The sequence below is a fragment of the Leptodactylus fuscus genome, chromosome 3 (genome assembly GCF_031893055.1).
Source record: "Leptodactylus fuscus isolate aLepFus1 chromosome 3, aLepFus1.hap2, whole genome shotgun sequence".
Lineage (NCBI taxonomy): Eukaryota > Metazoa > Chordata > Amphibia > Anura > Leptodactylidae > Leptodactylus > Leptodactylus fuscus.
This window is the reverse complement of record NC_134267.1, coordinates 245892247-245919544: the sequence shown is the minus strand read 5'-3', so window position 1 is coordinate 245919544 and position 27298 is coordinate 245892247. Positions and strand designations below refer to the sequence as shown.

The following is a 27298-nucleotide window of genomic DNA, read 5'->3' as shown; positions in this document are numbered from 1 at the left end:
CTAAGGGACATAATACTGTGTGCAGGGGCCACTATTGGGTATAATACTGTGTGCAGGGGCCACTATTGGGTATAATACTGTGTGCAGGGGCCACTATGGGACATAATACTGTGTGCAGGGGCCACTATGGGGCATAATACTGTGTGCAGGGGCCACTATGGGACATAATACTGTGTGCAGGGGCCACTATGGGACATAATACTGTGTGCAGGGGCCACTATTGGGTATAATACTGTGTGCAGGGGCCACTATGGAACATAATAGAGCGCGCAGGAATGCATAGGAGGGACTCGGTCGAGATCTTCGGTGTCGGGGGGGCCCCATGTCAAAAGTTCGCCACGGGGCCCCGCCATTCCTAGTTACGCCACTGTACATAGACTAAGACTACACATCATCAGGATTGATATTTCTGGTGCTGAGCCCGCGCCCATTTACATTAGAGCTGTCACCGGGCCCCTGATGGTAATACAGCCAGAACTTCCATGGTGGTGGCCCTAGTCAGAAGATGGACCCCCTACCCGATCTTATACTGATGACCTATCCTAATATAGAGTATGAAAGTCCTGGAATAATCTATAAGAGAGATGAGGATCCCAACCAGAGGCAGTGCTGGTGTATGTAGGTCATATCATGTGGCCCCTGGAGGATTTCGGGCCCCTCCTCTCTCCTGCACTACTAGATCCTCCAGCTCATCCAGTTTCCTCCTCTTCTCCTCCAGACGCTCCTTCTCCTGAATGACCCACCAAGGATGGACAAGGACAGGACTGAGATCACCAGAAGAATATTAGACTTCACCTTGGAGATCATCTCCCTGCTGAGCGGAGAGGTATCTGTACTACATTTCTATCATGTATCTGCTGAGCGGAGAGGTATCTGTACTACATTTCTATCATCTATCTGCTGAGCGGAGAGGTATCTGTACTACATTTCTATCATCTCCCTGCTGAGCGGAGAGGTATCTGTACTACATCTCTATCATCTATCTGCTGAGCGGAGAGGTATCTGTACTACATTTCTATCATCTCCCTGCTGAGCGGAGAGGTATCTGTACTACATTTCTATCATCTATCTGCTGAGCGGAGAGGTATCTGTACTACATTTCTATCATGTATCTGCTGAGCGGAGAGGTAACTGTACTACATTTCTATCATCTATCTGCTGAGCGGAGAGGTATCTGTACTACATTTCTATCATGTATCTGCTGAGCGGAGAGGTAACTGTACTACATTTCTATCATCTATCTGCTGAGCGGAGAGGTATCTGTACTACATTTCTATCATCTATCTGCTGAGCGGAGAGGTAACTGTACTACATTTCTATCATCTATCTGCTGAGCGGAGAGGTATCTGTACTACATTTCTATCATCTATCTGCTGAGCGGAGAGGTATCTGTACTACATTTCTATCATCTATCTGCTGAGCGGAGAGGTATCTGTACTACATTTCTATCATGTATCTGCTGAGCGGAGAGGTATCTGTACTACATTTCTATCATGTATCTGCTGAGCGGAGAGGTATCTGTACTACATTTCTATCATCTCCCTGCTGAGCGGAGAGGTATCTGTACTACATCTCTATCATCTATCTGCTGAGCGGAGAGGTATCTGTACTACATTTCTATCATCTCCCTGCTGAGCGGAGAGGTATCTGTACTACATTTCTATCATCTATCTGCTGAGCGGAGAGGTATCTGTACTACATTTCTATCATGTATCTGCTGAGCGGAGAGGTAACTGTACTACATTTCTATCATCTATCTGCTGAGCGGAGAGGTATCTGTACTACATTTCTATCATGTATCTGCTGAGCGGAGAGGTAACTGTACTACATTTCTATCATCTATCTGCTGAGCGGAGAGGTATCTGTACTACATTTCTATCATCTATCTGCTGAGCGGAGAGGTAACTGTACTACATTTCTATCATCTATCTGCTGAGCGGAGAGGTATCTGTACTACATTTCTATCATCTATCTGCTGAGCGGAGAGGTATCTGTACTACATTTCTATCATCTATCTGCTGAGCGGAGAGGTATCTGTACTACATTTCTATCATGTATCTGCTGAGCGGAGAGGTATCTGTACTACATTTCTATCATCTATCTGCTGAGCGGAGAGGTATCTGTACTACATTTCTATCATCTCCCTGCTGAGCGGAGAGGTATCTGTACTACATTTCTATCATCTATCTGCTGAGCGGAGAGGTATCTGTACTACATTTCTATCATCTATCTGCTGAGCGGAGAGGTAACTGTACTACATTTCTATCATCTATCTGCTGAGCGGAGAGGTATCTGTACTACATTTCTATCATCTATCTGCTGAGCGGAGAGGTATCTGTACTACATTTCTATCATGTATCTGCTGAGCAGAGAGGTATCTGTACTACATTTCTATCATCTATCTGCTGAGCGGAGAGGTATCTGTACTACATTTCTATCATCTCCCTGCTGAGCGGAGAGGTATCTGTACTACATTTCTATCATCTATCTGCTGAGCGGAGAGGTATCTGTACTACATTTCTATCATCTATCTGCTGAGCGGAGAGGTATCTGTACTACATTTCTATCATCTATCTGCTGAGCGGAGAGGTATCTGTACTACATTTCTATCATCTATCTGCTGAGCGGAGAGGTATCTGTACTACAGTTCTATCATGTATCTGCTGAGCGGAGAGGTATCTGTACTACATTTCTATCATCTCCCTGCTGAGCGGAGAGGTAACTGTACTACATTTCTATCATGTATCTGCTGAGCGGAGAGGTATCTGTACTACATTTCTATCATGTATCTGCTGAGCGGAGAGGTATCTGTACTACATTTCTATCATGTATCTGCTGAGCGGAGAGGTATCTGTACTACATTTCTATCATCTATCATCTATCTGCTGAGCGGAGAGGTATCTGTACTACATTTCTATCATCTATCTGCTGAGCGGAGAGGTATCTGTACTACATTTCTATCATCTATCTGCTGAGCGGAGAGGTATCTGTACTACATTTCTATCATCTCCCTGCTGAGCGGAGAGGTATCTGTACTACATTTCTATCATCTATCTGCTGAGCGGAGAGGTATCTGTACTACATTTCTATCATCTCCCTGCTGAGCGGAGAGGTAACTGTACTACATTTCTATCATGTATCTGCTGAGCGGAGAGGTATCTGTACTACATTTCTATCATGTATCTGCTGAGCGGAGAGGTATCTGTACTACATTTCTATCATGTATCTGCTGAGCGGAGAGGTATCTGTACTACATTTCTATCATCTCCCTGCTGAGCGGAGAGGTATCTGTACTACATTTCTATCATCTATCTGCTGAGCGGAGAGGTATCTGTACTACATTTCTATCATGTATCTGCTGAGCGGAGAGGTATCTGTACTACATTTCTATCATGTATCTGCTGAGCGGAGAGGTATCTGTACTACATTTCTATCATGTATCTGCTGAGCGGAGTGGTATCTGTACTACATTTCTATCATGTATCTGCTGAGCGGAGAGGTATCTGTACTACATTTCTATCATCTATCTGCTGAGCGGAGAGGTAACTGTACTACATTTCTATCATCTATCTGCTGAGCGGAGAGGTATCTGTACTACATTTCTATCATCTATCTGCTGAGCGGAGAGGTATCTGTACTACATTTCTATCATCTCCCTGCTGAGCGGAGAGGTATCTGTACTACATTTCTATCATCTATCTGCTGAGCGGAGAGGTATCTGTACTACATTTCTATCATCTATCTGCTGAGCGGAGAGGTATCTGTACTACATTTCTATCATGTATCTGCTGAGCGGAGAGGTATCTGTACTACATTTCTATCATGTATCTGCTGTGCGGAGAGGTATCTGTACTACATTTCTATCATGTATCTGCTGAGCGGAGAGGTATCTGTACTACATTTCTATCATCTATCTGCTGAGCGGAGAGGTATCTGTACTACATTTCTATCATCTATCTGCTGAGCGGAGAGGTATCTGTACTACATTTCTATCATGTATCTGCTGAGCGGAGAGGTATCTGTACTACATTTCTATCATCTATCTGCTGAGCGGAGAGGTATCTGTACTACATTTCTATCATCTATCTGCTGTGCGGAGAGGTATCTGTACTACATTTCTATCATCTATCTGCTGAGCGGAGAGGTATCTGTACTACATTTCTATCATGTATCTGCTGAGCGGAGAGGTATCTGTACTACATTTCTATCATCTATCTGCTGAGCGGAGAGGTAACTGTACTACATTTCTATCATCTATCTGCTGAGCGGAGAGGTATCTGTACTACATTTCTATCATCTATCTGCTGAGCGGAGAGGTATCTGTACTACATTTCTATCATGTATCTGCTGAGCGGAGAGGTATCTGTACTACATTTCTATCATCTCCCTGCTGAGCGGAGAGGTATCTGTACTACATTTCTATCATCTATCTGCTGAGCGGAGAGGTATCTGTACTACATTTCTATCATCTATCTGCTGAGCGGAGAGGTATCTGTACTACATTTCTATCATGTATCTGCTGAGCGGAGAGGTATCTGTACTACATTTCTATCATGTATCTGCTGTGCGGAGAGGTATCTGTACTACATTTCTATCATGTATCTGCTGAGCGGAGAGGTATCTGTACTACATTTCTATCATCTATCTGCTGAGCGGAGAGGTATCTGTACTACATTTCTATCATCTATCTGCTGAGCGGAGAGGTATCTGTACTACATTTCTATCATGTATCTGCTGAGCGGAGAGGTATCTGTACTACATTTCTATCATCTCCCTGCTGAGCGGAGAGGTATCTGTACTACATTTCTATCATCTATCTGCTGAGCGGAGAGGTATCTGTACTACATTTCTATCATGTATCTGCTGAGCGGAGAGGTATCTGTACTACATTTCTATCATCTATCTGCTGAGCGGAGAGGTATCTGTACTACATTTCTATCATCTATCTGCTGAGCGGAGAGGTATCTGTACTACATTTCTATCATCTATCTGCTGAGCGGAGAGGTATCTGTACTACATTTCTATCATCTATCTGCTGAGCGGAGAGGTATCTGTACTACATTTCTATCATCTATCTGCTGAGCGGAGAGGTATCTGTACTACATTTCTATCATCTATCTGCTGAGCGGAGAGGTATCTGTACTACATTTCTATCATCTATCTGCTGAGCGGAGAGGTATCTGTACTACATTTCTATCATGTATCTGCTGAGCGGAGAGGTATCTGTACTACATTTCTATCATCTATCTGCTGAGCGGAGAGGTAACTGTACTACATTTCTATCATCTATCTGCTGAGCGGAGAGGTATCTGTACTACATTTCTATCATGTATCTGCTGAGCGGAGAGGTATCTGTACTACATTTCTATCATCTATCTGCTGAGCGGAGAGGTATCTGTACTACATTTCTATCATGTATCTGCTGTGCGGAGAGGTATCTGTACTACATTTCTATCATCTCCCTGCTGAGCGGAGAGGTATCTGTACTACATTTCTATCATCTATCTGCTGAGCGGAGAGGTATCTGTACTACATTTCTATCATCTATCTGCTGAGCGGAGAGGTATCTGTACTACATTTCTATCATGTATCTGCTGAGCGGAGAGGTATCTGTACTACATTTCTATCATCTATCTGCTGAGCGGAGAGGTAACTGTACTACATTTCTATCATGTATCTGCTGAGCGGAGAGGTATCTGTACTACATTTCTATCATCTATCTGCTGAGCGGAGAGGTATCTGTACTACATTTCTATCATCTATCTGCTGAGCGGAGAGGTATCTGTACTACATTTCTATCATCTATCTGCTGAGCGGAGAGGTATCTGTACTACATTTCTATCATCTATCTGCTGAGCGGAGAGGTATCTGTACTACATTTCTATCATCTATCTGCTGAGCGGAGAGGTATCTGTACTACATTTCTATCATCTATCTGCTGAGCGGAGAGGTAACTGTACTACATTTCTATCATCTATCTGCTGAGCGGAGAGGTATCTGTACTACATTTCTATCATGTATCTGCTGAGCGGAGAGGTATCTGTACTACATTTCTATCATCTATCTGCTGAGCGGAGAGGTATCTGTACTACATTTCTATCATGTATCTGCTGTGCGGAGAGGTATCTGTACTACATTTCTATCATCTCCCTGCTGAGCGGAGAGGTATCTGTACTACATTTCTATCATCTATCTGCTGAGCGGAGAGGTATCTGTACTACATTTCTATCATCTATCTGCTGAGCGGAGAGGTAACTGTACTACATTTCTATCATCTATCTGCTGAGCGGAGAGGTATCTGTACTACATTTCTATCATCTATCTGCTGAGCGGAGAGGTATCTGTACTACATTTCTATCATGTATCTGCTGAGCGGAGAGGTATCTGTACTACATTTCTATCATCTATCTGCTGAGCGGAGAGGTAACTGTACTACATTTCTATCATCTATCTGCTGAGCGGAGAGGTATCTGTACTACATTTCTATCATGTATCTGCTGAGCGGAGAGGTATCTGTACTACATTTCTATCATGTATCTGCTGAGCGGAGAGGTATCTGTACTACATTTCTATCATCTATCTGCTGAGCGGAGAGGTATCTGTACTACATTTCTATCATGTATCTGCTGAGCGGAGAGGTATCTGTACTACATTTCTATCATCTATCTGCTGAGCGGAGAGGTATCTGTACTACATTTCTATCATCTCCCTGCTGAGCGGAGAGGTATCTGTACTACATTTCTATCATGTATCTGCTGAGCGGAGAGGTATCTGTACTACATTTCTATCATCTATCTGCTGAGCGGAGAGGTATCTGTACTACATTTCTATCATCTATTGTCTCTCCATACACAGGAATACATTATACTGAAGACGCCCCCTCCCCCGCTCTCCCTGATACATGAGCAGAAGATTCTAGAACTCACCAACAAGATGCTGGAGCTGCTGACTGGAGAGGTGACACTGCTGGGAATGCTGGGAAATTCTCCAGTAAGGGTGCATTCACACTGAGTAAACGCTAGCTTATTCTGAACGTAAAACACGTTCAGAATAAGCGGCGTCTAAAGCAGCTCCATTCATCTCTATGGGAGCGGGGATACGAGCGCTCCCCAGAGAAATGAATGGGCTGCTTCTTTCACTCCGTGCAGTCCCATTGAAGTGAATGGGGAGTGCCGGCGTATACGGCAAGCTCTGCTCATGCCGGAGCGTACACGCTGGCACTCCCCATTCACTTCAATGGGACTGCACGGAGTGAAAGAAGCAGCCCATTCATTTCTATGGGGAGCGCTCGTATCCCCGCTCCCATAGAAATGAATGGAGCTGCTTTAGACGCCGCTTATTCTGAACGTGTTTTACGTTCAGAATAAGCTAGCGTTTACTCAGTGTGAATTCACCCTAACAGCACTGGAGGGGGAGGGGTGATGACTGTATCATTGTGTTGTCAGGTTCCTATAAGGTGTCAGGATGTCGCTGTCTATTTCTCCATGGAGGAGTGGGAGTATTTAGAAGGACACGAGGATCGGTACAAGGAGGTGATGATGGAGGACCCCCGGCCCCCCCGGACATCACATGGTAAGAGGAGATATATATATTATATACAGACCCCCGGCCCCCCCGGACATCACATGGTAAGAGGAGATATATATATTATATACAGACCCCCGGCCCCCCCGGACATCACATGGTAAGAGGAGATATATATATTATATACAGACCCCCGGCCCCCCCGGACATCACATGGTAAGAGGAGATATATATATTATATACAGACCCCCGGCCCCCCGGACATCACATGGTAAGAGGAGATATATATATTATATACAGACCCCCGGTCCCCCCGGACATCACATGGTAAGAGGAGATATATATATTATATACAGACCCCCGGCCCCCCCGGACATCACATGGTAAGAGGAGATATATATATTATATACAGACCCCCGGCCCCCCCCGGACATCACATGGTAAGAGGAGATATATATATTATATACAGACCCCCGGCCCCCCCGGACATCACATGGTAAGAGGAGATATATATATTATATACAGACCCCCGGCCCCCCGGACATCACATGGTAAGAGGAGATATATATATTATATACAGACCCCCGGCCCCCCCGGACATCACATGGTAAGAGGAGATATATATATTATATACAGACCCCCGGCCCCCCCGCACATCACATGGTAAGAGGAGATATATATATTATATACAGACCCCCGGCCCCCCGGACATCACATGGTAAGAGGAGATATATATATTATATACAGACCCCCGGCCCCCCCGGACATCACATGGTAAGGACAGATATATATATTATATACAGACCCCCCCCCCCCGGACATCACATGGTAAGAGGAGATATATATATTATATACAGACCCCCGGCCCCCCCCGGACATCACATGGTAAGAGGAGATATATATATTATATACAGACCCCCGCCCCCCCGAACATCACATGGTAAGATGTATAGCTATATACAGTGTTGGCTAAAAGTATTGGCCCCCCTGCAATTCTGTCAGATAATACTCCGTTTCTTCCAGATAATGATTGCAGTCACAAATTCTTTGGTATTTTTGTCGTAGTCGAATTGACTATATCATGGATCAATCAGTCAGTCCAAATTAAATGAGCATGTTTGTGCATAAATCGCTAATAATGAGACAGACACAGAGTTCCGTATCAAATCAGCCATGCTAGCTCCTTAGCCCAGCTCAGCACAACTGACTCTTTATTGAAAGTACACACACTTTAGAGACAAAGAAAGGAGGGGTTACTGCCCCCTTTGACATTCCTGAGTTGTCCATCTCCCATTGGCTCCAAACTTCAATGTCCAGCCAGACACCTCCTTGCTGTAACCTGAAGACTTCACCACGAGGAGTAATGTACCTTACAGAGAAAACAAATACATGGAACAAATACTTTCCAATACTCTGGGAACTGCATAGGGGTGTGAAACACTTACTATATACCCATAATATAGCATAGTATTTTCCTTATTACCCGTATGGTAAGTTTCATTAGCACTTTGATGCTCTCGGGGATACTACTCACACTACATCTTTCAGTAGTCGTCTATCTGCAGTCTCGTTTGTGGTGATTTTCTTCACCAGATATGCCCAGACCATCCTGAAGAGAAACAACTACACACAAGCATGTACTCATACCATCTCACCTTTAGTAACTGTATATAGTTAACCTGCAATCCCTGGAACAGGTACAAGGGCTTCAGGCCTGACTCTTTAGCCTAACGCATGCCATATGGGATTACATATATATCTGACTATAGTGATGTTAGATCCTGCAGCTGCCCATCCTCCGCTCACCAGGTCACACATGGCTTCTCCTAAACAGTACACTTAGTAAGAAGCTGCTTATGCCATAAGTGGGGACAATGTTCTCAGTACATACTCTCTTACCACCGGACACCAGGACTTGTACATCCTCTTTCCAAGTCTCCTTTCCTCCTGGACCATTTTCGGTGCATCAGTGTCGTAAAACCTGAAAAGAGAGCTAAAAAGGGTTTGGGTGACCCCTGTAGTTACATGTCCCCTAGGCTTATGCAGCTGGGCTAATGGCAGTGTCTGCCCACATGTTATCCTACTTTCTTTCCTATCAGCCTTGGTGTGTGGCCATAACTTCTGACTATACCCACCTGTGTGGGGGCAGCAGCAGAATCTCCATCACACAAAAAGTTCTTGCCCTCCAGATCGGACCATAATTCTACTATATCAAACACCTACCCTCAGACATTGTACCATGTTCAAGTGATGGCTTCAAGTTCAGCTGAGACCCGTGGAGTCCCATAATAGGTCTCCTTACGCTTGGTTTACCTCATATACGGTGACTGTGGCATATCTGATGCAGGATCCACCATCTTTCCCAAATCAAGAAACATCAAATCTGCAAAGAACTCAAAAAGTCAAAGTTAACAATAGGTTCATAATTCAAATAACTAACAATCTCTTGTGACACATAATCATGTTGTTCTATTCTATATTGTCAGCAGAAAATACTTATATATTTCAGTTACTCCCCCCTTGAACCTATTGTTAACAGCTACAAACAACAATAAACAGGATGGGGCATTTTAGAAACAACTCAGGGCCTAATAGTTAACCAGTTAGAAAGGACTTGTAGGAACCATAAAGAAAAAACGCACTGTAGCTAAGCTTGTCCAGCCACTGTTATCTCAAGTCTGCAATGCAAGATTTACGACCCCCTGTGCTGGCTGTGCCCCCCTCCCCAGACTGCAGTGTGTGCGTAGGACTACAGGATTCAGCAAGCTCCAGGGCACACTTCTTAAAGGAACAGAAACACATTCATACAATCTCGTTAGCAGAGAAGGCAGAAACACTGAACAAAGGATCACATCAGTCTCCAGATCACATAACACAATTACACACAAAGAACATCACACAACAGACATAGAGGTGGCTTCTAATTCACCTAGTATAGAACAAAATAAATTTCCTCTCTTTTTACTTTCTAAAACCAAAACATCGTTACAAAAATAATCTGTGCTACATCTTTTGATCAATCAGCATACACACACAAATGTTGCTTGTTGTTTTTTTAAAGTTCAAAACTTGGGACACCTTTTTAAATTTTCATAACCGTTATCCTACAATGGGGAACAATCCTGATTTATAGAAGCATGGTTCATTACAAAAGAACACAGAATGTAACAGAGCAGAGTATACTGTGGACGTCTGGGAGGGTCCTGTGTTAAAATCAAAGATGGCGTCGAAACACCAGGGCGACACCCTACCTCCTGCATTCCATTGTGGAACAATGATACCAAATCCTTAATGGCGGATAGTGAATGTTTATACAGTATAGGTGTGGATATATATATATACTGCTGAGACAAAGAAAGATGCGATTAGCATAATTAACATAACAGAACACAATATAAAGTTACAACACAAGTTTAACACATAACTATTGGACATAGACACAAAAGAAGCTTCATAAATAATACATAAACACAGAAATACATAAGGAAAATTAGAATATCCTTTGTTCCCTGAACTCTCGCACAAAAATTGTAACTTGGGATAAAACCCCAACTTGTGGATTGTGGAGATGACGACAGGGGAGTGGCCAGTTCCCCTGCGTGATCTCCCATACCCATGCTATAGAGATTCAAAACTTTCCACTAACATGTTTTTTTTTTTTTTTCCCTTTCTTTCAGATGCAACAGTTTAAATGACAATAACAGACAAACAGAATATAACATAACCATCATATACTTGGATATATCCCTGTATACACATAGTCAGTACATTTGACTGAGATTAACCCTTTGTATGCCCAACCATGTTCCTTTGAACACCATGCAACTTTTTGAATATTTTCATAGCAAACCCCACTTTATAATCACCACAGATGTTCAGAACCTCTTAAACTATACTTTTGCAATTTACTTTACTAGATCCCAACCAAAGTTTAAACATATAATCCTCTAAACATCATAATAGTGGTATACAGTGAGATCTTTTATAGCTGAACTTATCACTGGTTTTACAAGGATTCACATTCAACTTCCAAAAATCCCTCTCTTACTATAGCACACGCCTCTAAACCATGCTGTGAACATTCCATTGTCTCTCACTACGCCTCTGGGACTGACTACAACTTCACGTGCTGTTAACCTTTTCATTGCCAGTAACATGCTGCTTGCCAGCACTCTTCACAATAAAATCATGGGGGTTATTCATGTCCCGCAGGGACAGGCTCTTTTGACTTAAATATGGACCATATACATTCTCAACTTTCAGATTCAGTCCATCTACTGAGAACCCTGACTGATTGAGCCACATGAGACACAAAGCAGTAATGCCGAGTTCTAATTACCTACCAGAAAAGAGGTCCAGAAAGCCCGTCCCATATGGGCCTCAGACATCTGACCCATCTGAACACCAAATCTATGATCCATCACTTCCCGATTCACAGGTGGGGATACATATATATATAATATAAGTAAACTCACCGTAATCAACTGAGATTCCGGACTCTCATCGGAAAATGACGGGGTTCAATTAAGGTGACGCGGGTGTGGGTCAGAGCCTCTCTGGATCTCCTTCTGCGTAGTCCTCACATGGGGCACCAAATTGTCGTAGTCGAATTGACTATATCATGGATCAATCAGTCAGTCCAAATTAAATGAGCCTGTTTGTGCACAAATCGCTAATAATGAGACAGACACAGAGTTCCGTATCAAATCAGCCATGCTAGCCCCTTAGCCCAGCTCAGCACAACTGACTCTTTATTGAAAGTACACACACTTTAGAGACAAAGAAAGGAGGGGTTACTGCCCCCTTTGACATTCCTGAGTTGTCCATCTCCCATTGGCTCCAAACTTCAATGTCCAGCCAGACACCTCCTTGCTGTAACCTGAAGACTTCACCACGAGGCAGGGTAAACAAGCTCCCTCTGGGCTTCAAGATCCTTTGTCTCAGATCCATGCAACCTCATTAAGGAAAAATTAGTATTTCTACAATATAAAGTATAAGAATCTTGATTCATGTTCTCAGACTTGACATTTTTATCTTCATTTAATTTGTCTTCAATGGAAAACCACAAAAAGAATTGTCAAAAAGCCAAATTGGATATAATTCCACAACAAACATAAAAAAGGGGGGTGGACAAAAGTATTGGCACTGTTTGAAAAATCATGTGATGCTTCTGTAATTTGTGTAATTACCAGCACCTGTTACTTACCTGAGGCACCTAACAGGTGGTGGCAATAACTAAATCACACTTGCAGCCAGTTGAAATGGATTAAAGTTGACTCCACCTCTGTCCTGTGTCCTTGTGTGACCACATTGAGCATGGAGAAAAGAAAGAAGACCAAAGAGTCTGAGCAATCTCAAGGCTACAAGTCCATCTCCAAAGACCGGAATGTGCCTGTGTCTACCGTGCACAGTGTCAGTAAGAAGTGTAAAGCCCATGGCCCTGTGGCTAACCTCCCTAGATGTGGACGCAAAAGAAACATTAACGAGAGATTTCACCGCAAGATTGTGCGGATGGCGGATAAAGAACCTCGACTAACATCCAAACAAGTCCAAGCTGCCCTGCAGTCCGAGGATACAACAGTGTCACCCCGTACTATCCAGCGTCAGCGTCTGAATGAGAAGGGACTGTATGGGAGGAGACCCAGGAAGACCCCACTTCTTACCCACAGACAGAAGCCAGGCTGGAGTTTGCCAAAACTTACCTGAGAAAGCCAAAACCGTTCTGGAAGAATGTTCTCTAGTCAGAGGAGACAAAAGTAGGAGAAGGCCTCAACATAGAGATTACAGGAAAAAAAGAGGCCTTCAAAGAGAAGAAGACGCCCCCTACAGTCAGACATGGCGGAGGGTCCCTGATGGTTAGGGGTTGCTTTGCTGCCTCTGGCACTGGACTGCTTGACCGTGTGCATGGCATTATGAAGTCTGAAGACGACCAACACATTGTGCAGCATCATGTAGGGCCCAGTGTGAGAAAGCGGGGTCTCCCTCAGAGGTCAGGGCTCTTCCAGCAGGACAAGGACCCAAAACACACTTCAGGTCAGCACTAGAAAATGGTGGTGAGAGAAAGCCCTGGAGACTTGTAAAGTGGCAGCAATGAGTCCAGCCCTGAATCCCATAGAACACCTGTGGGGGAGGGGGAGAGATCTCTTGGTGGCAGTTTGGAGAAGGCCCCCTTCACATCTCAGGGGGGACCGCGAGCAGCAGCCAAAGAAGAAGGGTCTAAGATTCCAGCAGAGCCTTGTAAGAAACTCATTGCTGGTTAGCGGAAGCGGTTGTGCGCAGTTATTGTGTCTAAAGGATGTGCTACCAAGTATTAGGCTGAGGGCGCCAATACTTCTGTCCACACCAGTTCTGGAGTTTTGTGTAAAATGATCAATGATGTGACTTTTTTTTCATTGTCTTTTGTGTTTTTTTCATTGCAAGCAAAATAACTGAAGATATTACCAAAGAGTTTGTGCTTGTAATCATTATCTGGGGGACACCGAGGATTATCTGACAGGACTGCAGGGGGCGATACTTATACTGTATATACCCTGTGTCACTTATATACTATATAAGAGTCTGTGCTGTGTAATCATTATCTGGGGGACAGCGAGCATTATCTGACAGGACTGCAGGGGGCGATACTTATACTGTATATACCCTGTGTCACTTATATACTATATAAGAGTCTGTGCTGTGTAATCATTATCTGGGGACACCGAGGATTATCTGACAGGACTGCAGGGGGCGATACTTATACTGTATATACCCTGTGTCACTTATATGCTACATATGAGTCTGTGCTGTGTAATCATTATCTGGGGACACCGAGGATTATCTGACAGGACTGCAGGGGGCGATACTTATACTGTATATACCCTGTGTCACTTATATACTATATAAGAGTCTGTGCTGTGTAATCATTATCTGGGGGACAGCGAGCATTATCTGACAGGACTGCAGGGGGCGATACTTATACTGTATATACCCTGTGTCACTTATATACTATATAAGAGTCTGTGCTGTGTAATCATTATCTGGGGACACCGAGGATTATCTGACAGGACTGCAGGGGGCGATACTTATACTGTATATACCCTGTGTCACTTATATGCTACATATGAGTCTGTGCTGTGTAATCATTATCTGGGGACACCGAGGATTATCTGACAGGACTGCAGGGGGCGATACTTATACTGTATATACCCTGTGTCACTTATATACTATATAAGAGTTTGTGCTGTGTAATCATTATCTGGGGGACAGCGAGGATTATCTGACAGGACTGCAGGGGGCGATACTTATACTGTATATACCCTGTGTAACTTATATACTATATAAGAGTTTGTGCTGTGTAATCATTATCTGGGGGACACCGAGGATTATCTGACAGAACTGCAGGGGGGGGGGGGGACAAGACTTTTGGCCAACACTGTATATTAATAGCAGGAGGACGCGGCTTCGCATGGGTAAATTTCATTGATTGTTTGTGTAGTGGCCCCATAAGAATTTTTTGGCACTGGTGTATTTTGTGTCGTTTGTGTGTGTTTTCATAAGCGTCATGTGTATGTCAGTTTGGATATCAGTGAAAAACCTGTGATCAGTTGTTATGGAGACCTGGAGTAAATCTGTGTGTATGTGACCTTGTGTAACAGTGTCATCCACAGCACCCTGCCCCTTTAATGCTGATCTACAGCAGTGAATAAAAATGGCTGGGTAGCTATGGAAATCTGGAGTAAATCTCTGATGTGTGGTACTGTGTGCTTAGGCGCGTATCTAATCCTCCATGAATGTGAATAAAGACTTAATGAATCGTCTGTTTTCTCTGGTTTTAACAAGTTGCAAACTGCTCACAATCCTATTCCAACCTTTGGAGCCAGACATACTCCAGGATTCTTGTTCTTCATGAAGGATCCTTGAAGCACCTTCTATACTGATCAGTTTTCCTGGGTAGAAGTTACAAGAAGAGAAGATCCTTCACAAAGCCATGACTTGTCCCCATGCCCCTCGCGTCTTCTTACTGGACTCCTACATTGCCCCCCCCCACACACACACACACTGCAGGAGAATCCAGAGTGATAAGGAAGGACGCCGCGTGTAGACTGTATATTCTATATCATATGTGGACCTGTCCATATCTCATCTTCTGTTCAAGCCAAAACTAGGAGTAGGTCCAAAACCCAGAAGACGTCCAGATCTTTCCATTATGGTTTTCTTTGTTTATGCTCCTGATTTTGGCTTGTAAATACTGACTAAATATACCAGTGTGAACGAGGCCTTACTGTCTACTAGGCACTTATATAGAAGACATTTTTTCCACTCTTCTATGGAGAACACGTACGGTCCATTATCCATCTCTCCAGGCATTGACTTGGCCATTCGAGAACCCTCCATGTTCTCCAGCCATTCCATCCGAGGTCAGCTCACACCTTCTGACGCATGTTCTCACATTATTTCTGCTGCAGTGAAGATTTCATAGAGGATTCTCTGACAAGTTGCCCGAGCCGCAGACCCAAACTGGAACATTTTCACCTTCGCGCTCCCACCAGCCATAAATAACTATTCCATCCATGACCTGAAGTGCTTTGTGGTTGTGGGAAATCCTGCATGGACCTCCGAGCCAGCGCTGCCTTGTGCAGTACAGAAGTGTCCAATTATTACTGATGTCATACAGTGTAGTCTGCAGGGAAGTCACAGAGACGGCAAAGGGTCAAGTCAGTAAGGACGAGGAGACGAGAAATACCTGCAGCGTTCTAGTCTGAGGTTACACTGAACTAATTATACTGTCTGTATAGGAATCTGATTATTAGTCCCAATTTCAACCCATTGGCGCCCTCAGACTGGAGTTGTGGAAAAGACATGGATTATCTTGGGGTGTAGCAGAAACTTATTAGGGTCACCCCATAAGTCACCCTAGAAGTGTCTGATGTACAGACAGATCTCCAGCAGCTTATGGATTCCGTCACTGTGTGTTTGTGTCTCCACAGATGGATCCAGCACGAGAAATCCCCCCGAGAGATGTCCCCTGAGTCCTCTGTATTCCCAGGACTGCCCGAAGGAGAATGTACTAGACAGTCAGCAGGTAGATGGCGCTGCTGAGTCCTGGGGCACATCTATATAGGGGGTGGAGCTCGCCGCTCCTGTACTCATACATGTACCAGACAGTCAGCAGGTAGATGGCACTGCTGAGTCCTGGGGTACATCTATATAGGGGGTGGAGCTCCTGCCCTCATACATGTACCAGACAGTCAGCAGGTAGATGGCGCTGCTGAGTCCTGGGGTACATCTATATAGGGGGTGGAGCGCTTCGCTCCTGCACTCATACATGTACCAGACAGTCAGCAGGTAGATGGCGCTGCTGAGTCCTGGGGCACATCTATATAGGGGGTGGAGCTCCTGCACTCATACATGTCCCAGACAGTCAGCAGGTAGATGGCGCTGCTGAGTCCTGGGGCACATCTATATAGGGGGTGGAGCTCGCCGCTCCTGCACTCATACATGTACCAGACAGTCAGCAGGTAGATGGCACTGCTGAGTCCTGGGGTACATCTATATAGGGGGTGGAGCTCCTGCCCTCATACATGTACCAGACAGTCAGCAGGTAGATGGCGCTGCTGAGTCCTGGGGCACATCTATATAGGGGGTGGAGCTCGCCGCTCCTGTACTCATACATGTACCAGACAGTCAGCAGGTAGATGGCGCTGCTGAGTCCTGGGGTACATGTATATAGGGGGTGGAGATCGCCGCTCCTGTACTCATACATGTACCAGACAGTCAGCAGGTAGATGGCGCTAAAGAAGTGAATGTTGTTTCTTCCCTGTTTAGGGTGAAGATCTGATGGATATTAAGGTTGTGGTTAAAGAAGAAGCAGAAGAGGAGACGGATTACTGGACTGATCAGCAGTGTAAGGAGCGGAGACTTTATCCTCTAGATCAGGGGTCCTCAAACTGCGACCCGTGGGCCACATGCGGCCCACCAAGCACTTCTGTCTGGCCCCGCCGACAACGGCGTGCATTTATAATGAAGCTCCTGGGGAGCTCGGGCCAGGCCATGGAGCGCACTTCACTTTACCTATTGGAGGGCACTGCTCCCGATGTCTGTGCAACCTGCTCTGCCTCCGGACCACTGTTTAAAAAGTTTGAGGACCCCTGCTCTATATACTACTACTCCCATCATCTCCTCATCACATGGCAATCTATCCCATCACTGTGTGTTTCCTACAGATGGAGCCATTGCCAGAAATCAGGGAGAAGATGTGACTGATATTAAAGGGGAGGCTGAAGAAGAGAGGATGAGGGGCCATCACCTGTGTAAGAGGGAAGTGGAGGAGGAGATTCCAGGAGGTGTTACCACAGGTACGGGGTCATGGATGGAGAAGGAGAAGTCACAGGTTTCTTCAGGTCGGTTCCTGCTTAGGAAAAGGTGAGGGGTGGGGCTAGAGCTGAGGGAGCTGTGAATGGACAAATTGGAGGGCAGAAAAAGAAACTAAAACAGTGGAGAAAGAAGCATTATTCTTTGATAATATTTTAATTGTTGCAGCAAAACGACTGCAACAAATTCCTTGCTACATCTTAGAAGTTCCCATCCGCCACATGTGAAGGGTTTGTTACCGTGTGGGCACTTTCCCCGTTTGCGGAGGATTACTAGTGATGGTGCTCAGTATTTGATGCAGACTGTTGGGCCTCAAGATAGTCTGATAGAGCGAGAATATCCAAAGATGTCGCTGGACAGAAGGACAAGAGACAGCCGAGAATGAGAACGTAGAGAAGGTTTGTTCTCTTGTTCCGATATGGGGCAATATCCTCTGCTGTTCGGGTTGCGATTCATAGCATTTGGCACAATATTGAGGCTGAGCCGGGGTTACCAGAGGGGACATCACACAAACCTATTGTCCTGTCCAAGAGATGGTGGAATTTCTGAGACCATTTGTCGAATGTTCAGATTGGGCAAGGGATTGGTTTAGATATAAAGCGAGAGGGCGCTATGGTGGGCGCCGGTAGTGTAAGGAGCTGTTACATGAGGGTGTTGCAGATCGCTGGAGATGTCCAGAATGGGACAGAATTTATTTCCTGTACGTTGTGTTGTGTGTGTGATATTCTGTCCTGTAACACATCTCATATCAGGAAACTATTCCACACATGTCCGTGCGGTTTAGGGAACATTTAGGGAATGGTTGTCCATGATGGAGGAATCCTATGTGATCTATCCATGAAGGGGATCCCAAGTCTCTCACTTTTGTTGGTGTCATATATGTGGGTATCCCTATAGGAGGAGGAGACATAATGTCACGATTGTGTTTATGCCCACGGAACAGGATATAGAATGCTGCATGCAACTCTATGGGAATGGGGTAGGAAACTCTCCCTGGTGCTACAACAGCTGACTGGGCCCTGCCTGAGGGTGTTGGTCGGCTGTTCCCAAGCTAAGCTTGGCCCCGACAACTTCTGGCTCTCTAAACACGAAGACCTAACGGATAGATAGGGAGAGAGCCAAAAGAGGCTTGGGACTGGGGATACTAAAGGTGGTCACCCCTAACGAAACCAAGGTGCAGCTGCAAACAGAAACAACTAGGACGGGCCGTGCTGGAAAACAACCACGCAGCACAACATAAAGACACAACAGGAGTATGAGGAGAGGAAGAGTGGGGTAGTGAGGAAAGGGTATCACAGGACAGGGGCAAAATAAACCTGGAACCCAAAACAAAACCTCACTAATACCCAGACAGTGTCAGGAAACCAGAAAATGGAGGACAGGGTTTGAGTAGAAGTGTTGACGGAAAACCAGACTCACAAGGCAACACTCACACCACTTCCAAATCAGCTGTAACTTCCACAAATACTTCTCCTAACTGAGCCCCGAATTCAGGATGGTCACAATGAAAAGTGGCAAAGTCAGAAGCCAGCCCTATACAGGCCCCGGAGCAATCCGATAGGCTGATGAGTATGCCCAACACCTGAGGCTTTTATCAAAGAGACCTCAAGTGTACACCAAAGGCAAACACCCAACACCCAAATATATAGCACAGTGGCAAGAAAACAACCAAAGAGCCCCAATACACCGGCGCGAATCCCCAACCAAACCCCACAAGAAAACACACAAACTTTACAAATGACTTAGGTCCTGACATATAATGTCCTATGAAGACGGAGTGCAGAGTGGATTTTGACACCTCAGACGTTGGGCCTGTCGGGTCTCGGTGGCCGCGATGATATAAGTTCCTTTCTTTCAACATCTTTTGTAGTTGTTTATATGCGGAGAATTGGTTTTATGGGACTCAATATACCTACAGGAGTAATGGGGGGATGGGTGATGGACTTGTGTATTACTGCCGAGCACTAAAGTACCAGAAGTCCCAGGTATACTCCGTATCCTGCTGTGAGATAGATGTGGTTACAACAGTGACGGTTATAGATATAGATCACTGAGGCTGCAGACTGAGCCATCCGACGACTTCTCTGACAGATTTATCTCTGAACAGGACAGAGCAGCCTGGCATATACGTGAGCGCTCGGGGCTGCAGGGGGCAAAACATTTATTAAAGATCTATTGGAAAAATAGTTTTATACGAAACTGAGTAGAAGGTAATAATGAAAAAAAAAATTGTCAGATGTCTCCGTAGACTTACAGTTGTATTAAAGTGACAACCAGTAGGTGAAGGACCATATACAATAGCGTTCAGAAGTTTCGGGTCACTTAGAAATCTCCTTATTTTTTTAAAGAAAAGCCCAGTTACTTGTTTCCAGTGCAGATACCAGTAAATGGGTCAGAAATACTATACATTGTGGGGCTACACGGTGGCTCAGTGGTTAGCACTGCAGCCTTGCAGCGCTGGAGTCCTGGTGTTCAAATCCCGCCAAGGGCATAAAACCATCTACAAAGAGTTTGTATGTTCTCCCCATGTTTGCATGGATTTCCATCCCATATTCCAAAGACATACTGATAGGGAAAAATGTGCATTGTGAGCTCTATGTGGGTATATCTCTATGTGGGGCTCACAATCTACATTTAAAAAAAAACCTCCCCTCTCTACATTGTTACTGGGGTCAATGACTCAGACCTCCCCCCTATACATTGTTACTGGGGTCAGTGACTCAGACCTCCCCTCTATACATTGTTACTGGGGTCAATGACTCAGACCTCCCCCCTATACATTGTTACTGGGGTCAATGACTCAGACCTCCCCTCTATACATTGTTACTGGGGTCAGTGACTCAGACCTCCCCCCTATACAATGTTACTGGGATCAATGACTCAGACCTCCCCTCTATACATTGTTACTGGGGTCAGTGACTCAGACCTCCCCTCTCTACATTGTTACTGGGGTCAATGACTCAGACCTCCCCTCTATACATTGTTACTGGGGTCAATGACTCAGACCTCCCCTCTATACATTGTTACTGGGATCAATGACTCAGACCTCCCCTCTATACATTGTTGCTGGGGTCAGTGACTCAGACCTCCCCTCTCTACATTGTTACTGGGGTCAGTGACTCAGACCTCCCCTCTATACATTGTTACTGGGGTCAGTGACTCAGACCTCCCCTCTATACATTGTTACTGGAGTCAATGACTCAGGCCTCCCCTCTATACATTGTTACTGGGGTCAATGACGTCTGGTTATACAATATCTACATGGCGGTATATCTGCCCATTCCCAGCAGCCATCACTCCAGGGCTCTAGTGGTCCATGGTGTTTGGTGACTGTGTAAGAAGGTAATGGATGGTTAGAGAACCTTGTACAAGTCTATTAGCACAGCCGAGAACATTCTGCTTCTTAGAGAAGCCATAAAACTGACCGGACAATCTGCAGCATTACATTTGTGGTTTCCATTAAATGGCCAGTAAAAGAGAACTTTCATGTGACACGCGACAGTCTATTCTTCTTCTTAGAAATGAAGGCTATTCCATGTGAGAAATTGCCAAGAAATTGAAGATCTCCTACAATGGTGTGCACTACTCCCTACCAAGGACAAACAGGCTCTAACCAGAGTAGGAAGAGAAGTGCGAGGCCGCGCCGCACAACTGAGCAACAAGACAAGGACATTACAGTCTCTAGTCTGAGAAATCGTCTCCTCACAGGTCCTCAACTGGCAGCTTCATTACATAGGACCCGCAGAACCCCAGTGTCAGCATCTACAGGGAGGAGGCGACTTCGGGGTGCCGTCCTTCAGGGCAGAGGGGCAAAAAAAATGCCAAATCTGAGACTGACTAATAAAGGGAAAGCTTAATATGGGCAAAAGACACAGACATTGGACAGAGGAAGATTGGAAGAAAATCTTTTATGGACAGACAAATTGAAGTCTGAGGTGTTTGGGCCACGCAGAAGAACTGAAAAGATGCTGGAAGAGCCTGAGGCCATCGGCCAATGGTGGAGGGAATGGGTTGGGCTGATAAAGGGGGAGATTTGTACAAGGTAAAAGGGATTGGGAATAAGGAAGGCTATCACTCCATTGTGCACCGCCATTCCATACCCTTTGCGGGGTACCTGATTGGAGCCAATTTCATCCTACAACAGGACAATGACCCAAAACCGCCTCCGAATTATACAAGAAGTACAATATTTAGGAGAGAAGTGGCAGCTGGTATTCTATCTGTAATAGAAGGGCCGGAACAGTCACCAGATCTCCGCCACATTGAGCTGTTGTGGGTGCAACGTGACCGTATGGTATGCAAAAAGTGCCCATCAAACCAATCCAAGTTGCGGTTTTGGATTCTGGAAGCATGGTGGGGGGAATGTCTTCAGATGACCTCAGCAAATTACCAGTGAGAAGGCCAAAGGTCATCAAGGCCGGAACTGCTGCAAATGGAGCAAAGTGTGAAGGAGAAAGTTATTATTTCATATGAGTAGTGTATATGGGCAGAGTATAGGCTGGAATCCAGACAGGCCTTGGTTTCGGTACAGAAATATGGAGATCCATCATATGGTGAAATGACTATACTGAGGACTGTTGGACATCTGCTATGTTGTCCGTCATTGTACAGGACTTTTTTGTCTGAGATTTTAGGCTACATGAATTTCCAGCATTGAGATAGACAGGAATCTCACCTGTGCTGAATTTTGCCCCAGGTCCATGGCCCACTATTTAGACCTGTGATAATACATGGGTGTATGTACGAGGCCATAGAATATAATAGATCAGTGTGTCCGCGGTTATAACCACAACTATCACACTGACTGAGCACATGGCCATATACACAGAGCCTTATACAGAGTCTGCAATGGAGGCTTCTAATAGAATCTCCAACACAGATGTGAACATAGTCTTTTTACTTCTCCGACTTGCTGGATCCACTTCTGGCTTGATCTCAAAACCTACATCAAAAACTCTGTGTGTGTTCGAAATTGTCTAAAAAAAAAAAAATCATGAATTGCATTTTTACTCCTACAGGAAATCCCAGTGCAATCTCTGAGGGAAACACCATGTTATCAGTAAGTGATAAAGGAGAAGACAACGATATGATGGAGCGCTCCTCAGGAGAAAACCTCATTACCCCTCATGTACATCCAGGACGTCACAGTACAGATCCATCATATAATCCCCCGAATCATGAGGAACCTTCTGACCCATCACAGATTGTGACCACAAGTACCAGCCAGAATGGGGGGAAAAGGTTTCAGTGTGAGGATTGTGGAAAAGGGTTTACACAAAGAGCAAATTTCTATATACACAGACGAATTCACACAGGAGAGAGGCCATATCCATGTTCAGAATGTGGAAAATGTTTTACACAGAAATCACATCTTTCTAAACATGAGAGAATTCACACAGGAGAGAAGCCATATTCATGTGTAGAATGTGGGAAATGTTTTACAAATAAGTCAAATCTTGTTATACATAAGAGAAGTCACACGGGAGAGAAGCCATATTCATGTTCAGAATGTGGGAAATGTTTTGCTAAAAAATCACATCTTGTTATACATGAGAGAATTCACACAGGAGAGAAGCCATATTCATGTTCAGAATGTGGCAAATGTTTTTCAAAGAAATCACGTCTTATTAGACATTCCACAATTCACACGGGGGAGAAGCCATATTTATGTTCAGAATGTGGGAAATGTTTTTCACGTAAATCACATCTTGTTAATCATGAGAAAATTCACGCGAGAGAAAAAATGTTTAACAAGGAAATCAGATTCTAAATCTTCTCTGAGAATTCACACCAAGAAGAAACCATATTCATGTTAAGAATTTGTGAAATGCCATAAGAGCAAAAACAACACATCAGGACACTCCCAGTTATTACAGAGGATCTGGCCGCTCTCCTGATCTGTCCGTTCTCCTGACCTGTCCGCTCTCCTGACCTGTCCGCTCTCCTGACCTGTCCGCTCTCTTGACCTGTCCGCTCTCTTGATCTGGCCGCTCTTCTGACCTGTCCGCTCTCCTGATCTGTCTCTTCTAGTAAATACTAATCACAATTCTGGAGAATCTTTTTTATAGCTGTACTCTGACCATTCCTCTGTTATTTCTACTGGAAATGAATAAATTGACAAGTTGGTGTTACCTTTCCTTGTGTCAAAGGGGCGTATTGTAAGCGGCCATTTTGTCATGGCCTGTGGGCATGCACAGTCTGCTCTGCCCGATGCCAAAGGCTTAGAAGTTACAAGCCACCGCCGGATGAAAAGGATGAAGAGGACACTGCTGACAAAGATGGAGGCGGCGCTGGAGAGAGTTCTCTCACAGCATTGGAGACACCCCCAGTGCTGTTTGAGCGCTGAGGCCCGCCCGCAGTGCTGCGAGAGAGCTAATTTGAATACCGACAAAAAAAACGGGATTCCTACGGAACGGCGGCAGGGAGAAGACAACGAAAGGTAGGAGAAGAATAGCCTTTCTTAAGGCTATTCCGACATGTTACTCAGGAAAAAAAAGTGTCTGAAAGATAGGATCCCTTTAACGTCTCTTAGGACCAGTGCTGCAGATCAGCCAACCTGGCCTCATGTTCATCCATTACAGAGGGGAGAGCCTGGTGTGAAGGTTTAAACAAGTATGTAACCTGTCATAAATTCAGAATCGATTCCATAAAATCAACTATTCCATCCATAGGAAAAAATGTAATGATGGCCACTTTGGATTTCTAGGATGCAAATTACCATGTATCAGTCCATCCCGTATATAAGGTTTGCCATCCGCCAGGATCATGAGATTCTCCACCACAAATTCAATGCCCTAACAATCGGCATCTCTTCTGATCCCAGGAACTTTTACAAAAATAATGGCAGAAACGGCGGTCTTCTAAAGACAGAAGGATATTTCCTCCCGCTAGACAATAAAGTCTCCGACAAGTCTTGGTGAGACTAACAATGTGTGTTCTACAGTCTCTAACATCTTGTCTACAACGTGTAGCCTGGGCTCAGGTACATTCAAGAGACCTTCAATCAGTAATTTTGCCCCAATGGAACAGATCATTTCTGTCTCTAGACAAGAATATTCTCATTTCAAATTCAGTAAAAACTTCAGTGGTGGCTCTGCCCTCAAGATCTGGGGAAAAGAGTTCAAGGACAATTGTCTAGGGAGAGAGTCTCGAGCTCACAGTGGGAATTTTCACCTTGCTTATGTTTTTTTTCCATTTTATCTTCTGCCAAGAACACTACAGAAGATCCAGAAGGAGAGCGCCACAGTGATTCTAATTGCACCATGCTGCCCAAAAAGAGCTTGGTTTGGAACATTAACCTTTTCTTGCCTAGGATGTCGTCTCTACGTCTATGTCCTCCATACTGCTGCAGATATCTCTGGACTGCATGAACATATCTTGATGCTTTAAGATTCATTTTAAAGATGAGAATCTCCTCTTTAAAAAGAATGCTAAGGTCTTCATGATAGATCTTATAATTTCGGAGCGATTCTCTGTTGAATACGCTATTTGGCATTGAGATCCAACTGCAGATCTCAATTCCTGACAGTATTTCAACAGTGAATCGCTCCGTATCTGTAAGTGCTATCATGAAGAGCTTAGTATCATTTTAAATATGAGATTCTTATCTTTAAAATGAATCTTAATTCATCAAAATAGCCCCACCCAGTCCTGAGATATAGGGCTCTAAAGTGTCCCCGCTCTCCTGTCTAAGGAAGCATTTACAAACTGTAACAAGAAGGGGAGGGAGGAGGAGGAGACCTGCAGCGTGCACAAAGGTAAGGAAGCATTCATGTCTCTGTGCATAACCTGTATGTGACCCCAGGAGGGGGTGGCAGGGGCTTCTGTCCATGTTACCCCCTCTCCTATCAATCAGAGCGCATACTATACTTTTGCACTCTGATTGTCACATACAGGTATAATGTAATTCCTAAAACTCCACTTGAATCCACTATCTGAAAATGCTATACTCCAAACCAAAGAACAGCGTAAAATTTAACTTTTATTAAATAATGTTAAAACAATAACTCCGGGTATATAGAAGATAAAGTGTCAAACTAACTGCATAACCTTCCTAATAAAGTCTTTGCATGAAAATGACTCAATTAGTGTCTAGCTCCCAACTCTCTAGTTCAGAAGCCAAGGGTATGCTTATTGATCCAGAAATAACTTCTCCCCTGGATCAATAACAGATAGACAAATGTCTCACTAATATTTAAATATTAAAAGAAGACAGAACATTGGCATGCCGTCTATAAAGTAGCAAAATGGGCTAGGGTATTCCTATATTAGGATATAAGCTACCTCCCACTCTGCCCAATGTTAGCTATCCGGCATCAAGCCGATATAGCAGCTGATGGTAATTTGCTGAGGATCTATTCAAAGGTTTTAGGTCCCCATTCACATATAGTATAGTCCCGTCTCAACGCGTTTCCCTCCCGTATTTAGGAGTTCATCAGGAGACTAAATGACTAAAAAAGTCTGTTGCTTCAATCTTACTGCAAATCATTTAGGTATCCTATGCTTTCCATATATCCTAATAGCCAGGAACCCTATCGGAGCCTATCTACCTCCTTTTTCGGCGGCTCACATTTACTTTGAACTCAATAGTCCACTTTCTGTCTATAGAAGATGGGCGGTTAAAACCACCGTTCCCCGTGCCTTGATGGTAGGCACAGGTACCAGGATGAAAGCTGAGGGCATAACGGCATACCACCTACCTTTATACCCAGTCCATAATGTGTGTTATCGCCGGCCTTCCCTGCGCATCGCTCCGAAAAAGGGGCGTGTCCACCGGAACTAACCATAGGGCACGCCTCCCTCCTCCCATTGGAGCGTGCACACGGAGCTCGGTCATTATGGTAACGGTGACGCTACTAGCACACCGCTTCACGATCGGAAGCATGTTATTATCTTAGGGCTTCTGAGAGGAACACAAGTAAGTATATATTAGGATATCAACCCAGACTATACATAAAGTCCTGGCCTCATACAATCCCGATCTCAAAAGTATATAAGTAGTCAAAGGTAGATATTGCTGGCACTAGGACAATTACTCTTTTTGAAATCATGCGTTTTCTCAAAAAAACGCAACAAAACCGCAACATGTGAATATACCCTAATATCACCTATTGTTTAATATATCTGTCAAACAGGACATTTCCATGAATATATGATATCAATATACCCTTTCACAAAACGAGATGAAGTAACCCGAATTCTCAAGAGCTAATGTCACTTACTAAACCAATACATCATTAATAAAATAAATAAAAAATAAAATGCATTGTTCAAAACCAGCTACCTTTAAAACCACTCCAACATATACATAATATTAGGGTGTATAACTGGGGGATAAACCTATTTCGTTATCAATGCGTCTCACCCCATTTTTTGCTTCCTCTAAAATAAACCCTAAGACACCCAATCCAATGTTCTTATACCT

General features: G+C 44.4%; 2 protein-coding genes across 5 annotated transcripts in view; one reads left to right on the top strand and one right to left on the bottom strand.

The window, feature by feature from the left end:
* LOC142198387 (uncharacterized) overlaps positions 1 to 27298 on the bottom strand; it is a 297722-nt gene that overhangs the window by 152003 nt on the left and 118421 nt on the right. The gene's annotated exons all lie outside the window — the stretch shown is intronic.
* The window catches only part of LOC142198419 (uncharacterized), a 76591-nt gene that overhangs the window by 36931 nt on the left and 12362 nt on the right, over positions 1 to 27298 (top strand). For 3 of the 4 annotated variants that reach the window (XM_075269455.1, XM_075269457.1, XM_075269458.1), the window contains 2 exons: positions 17329 to 17407; positions 17727 to 17858. In XM_075269455.1, the coding sequence (XP_075125556.1) occupies positions 17329 to 17407; positions 17727 to 17858 (211 nt within the window). Of the gene's footprint in view, positions 1 to 17328; positions 17408 to 17726; positions 17859 to 22892; positions 23886 to 27298 lie in introns of those variants that run through there. The other variant, XM_075269456.1, reaches the window with a different exon arrangement.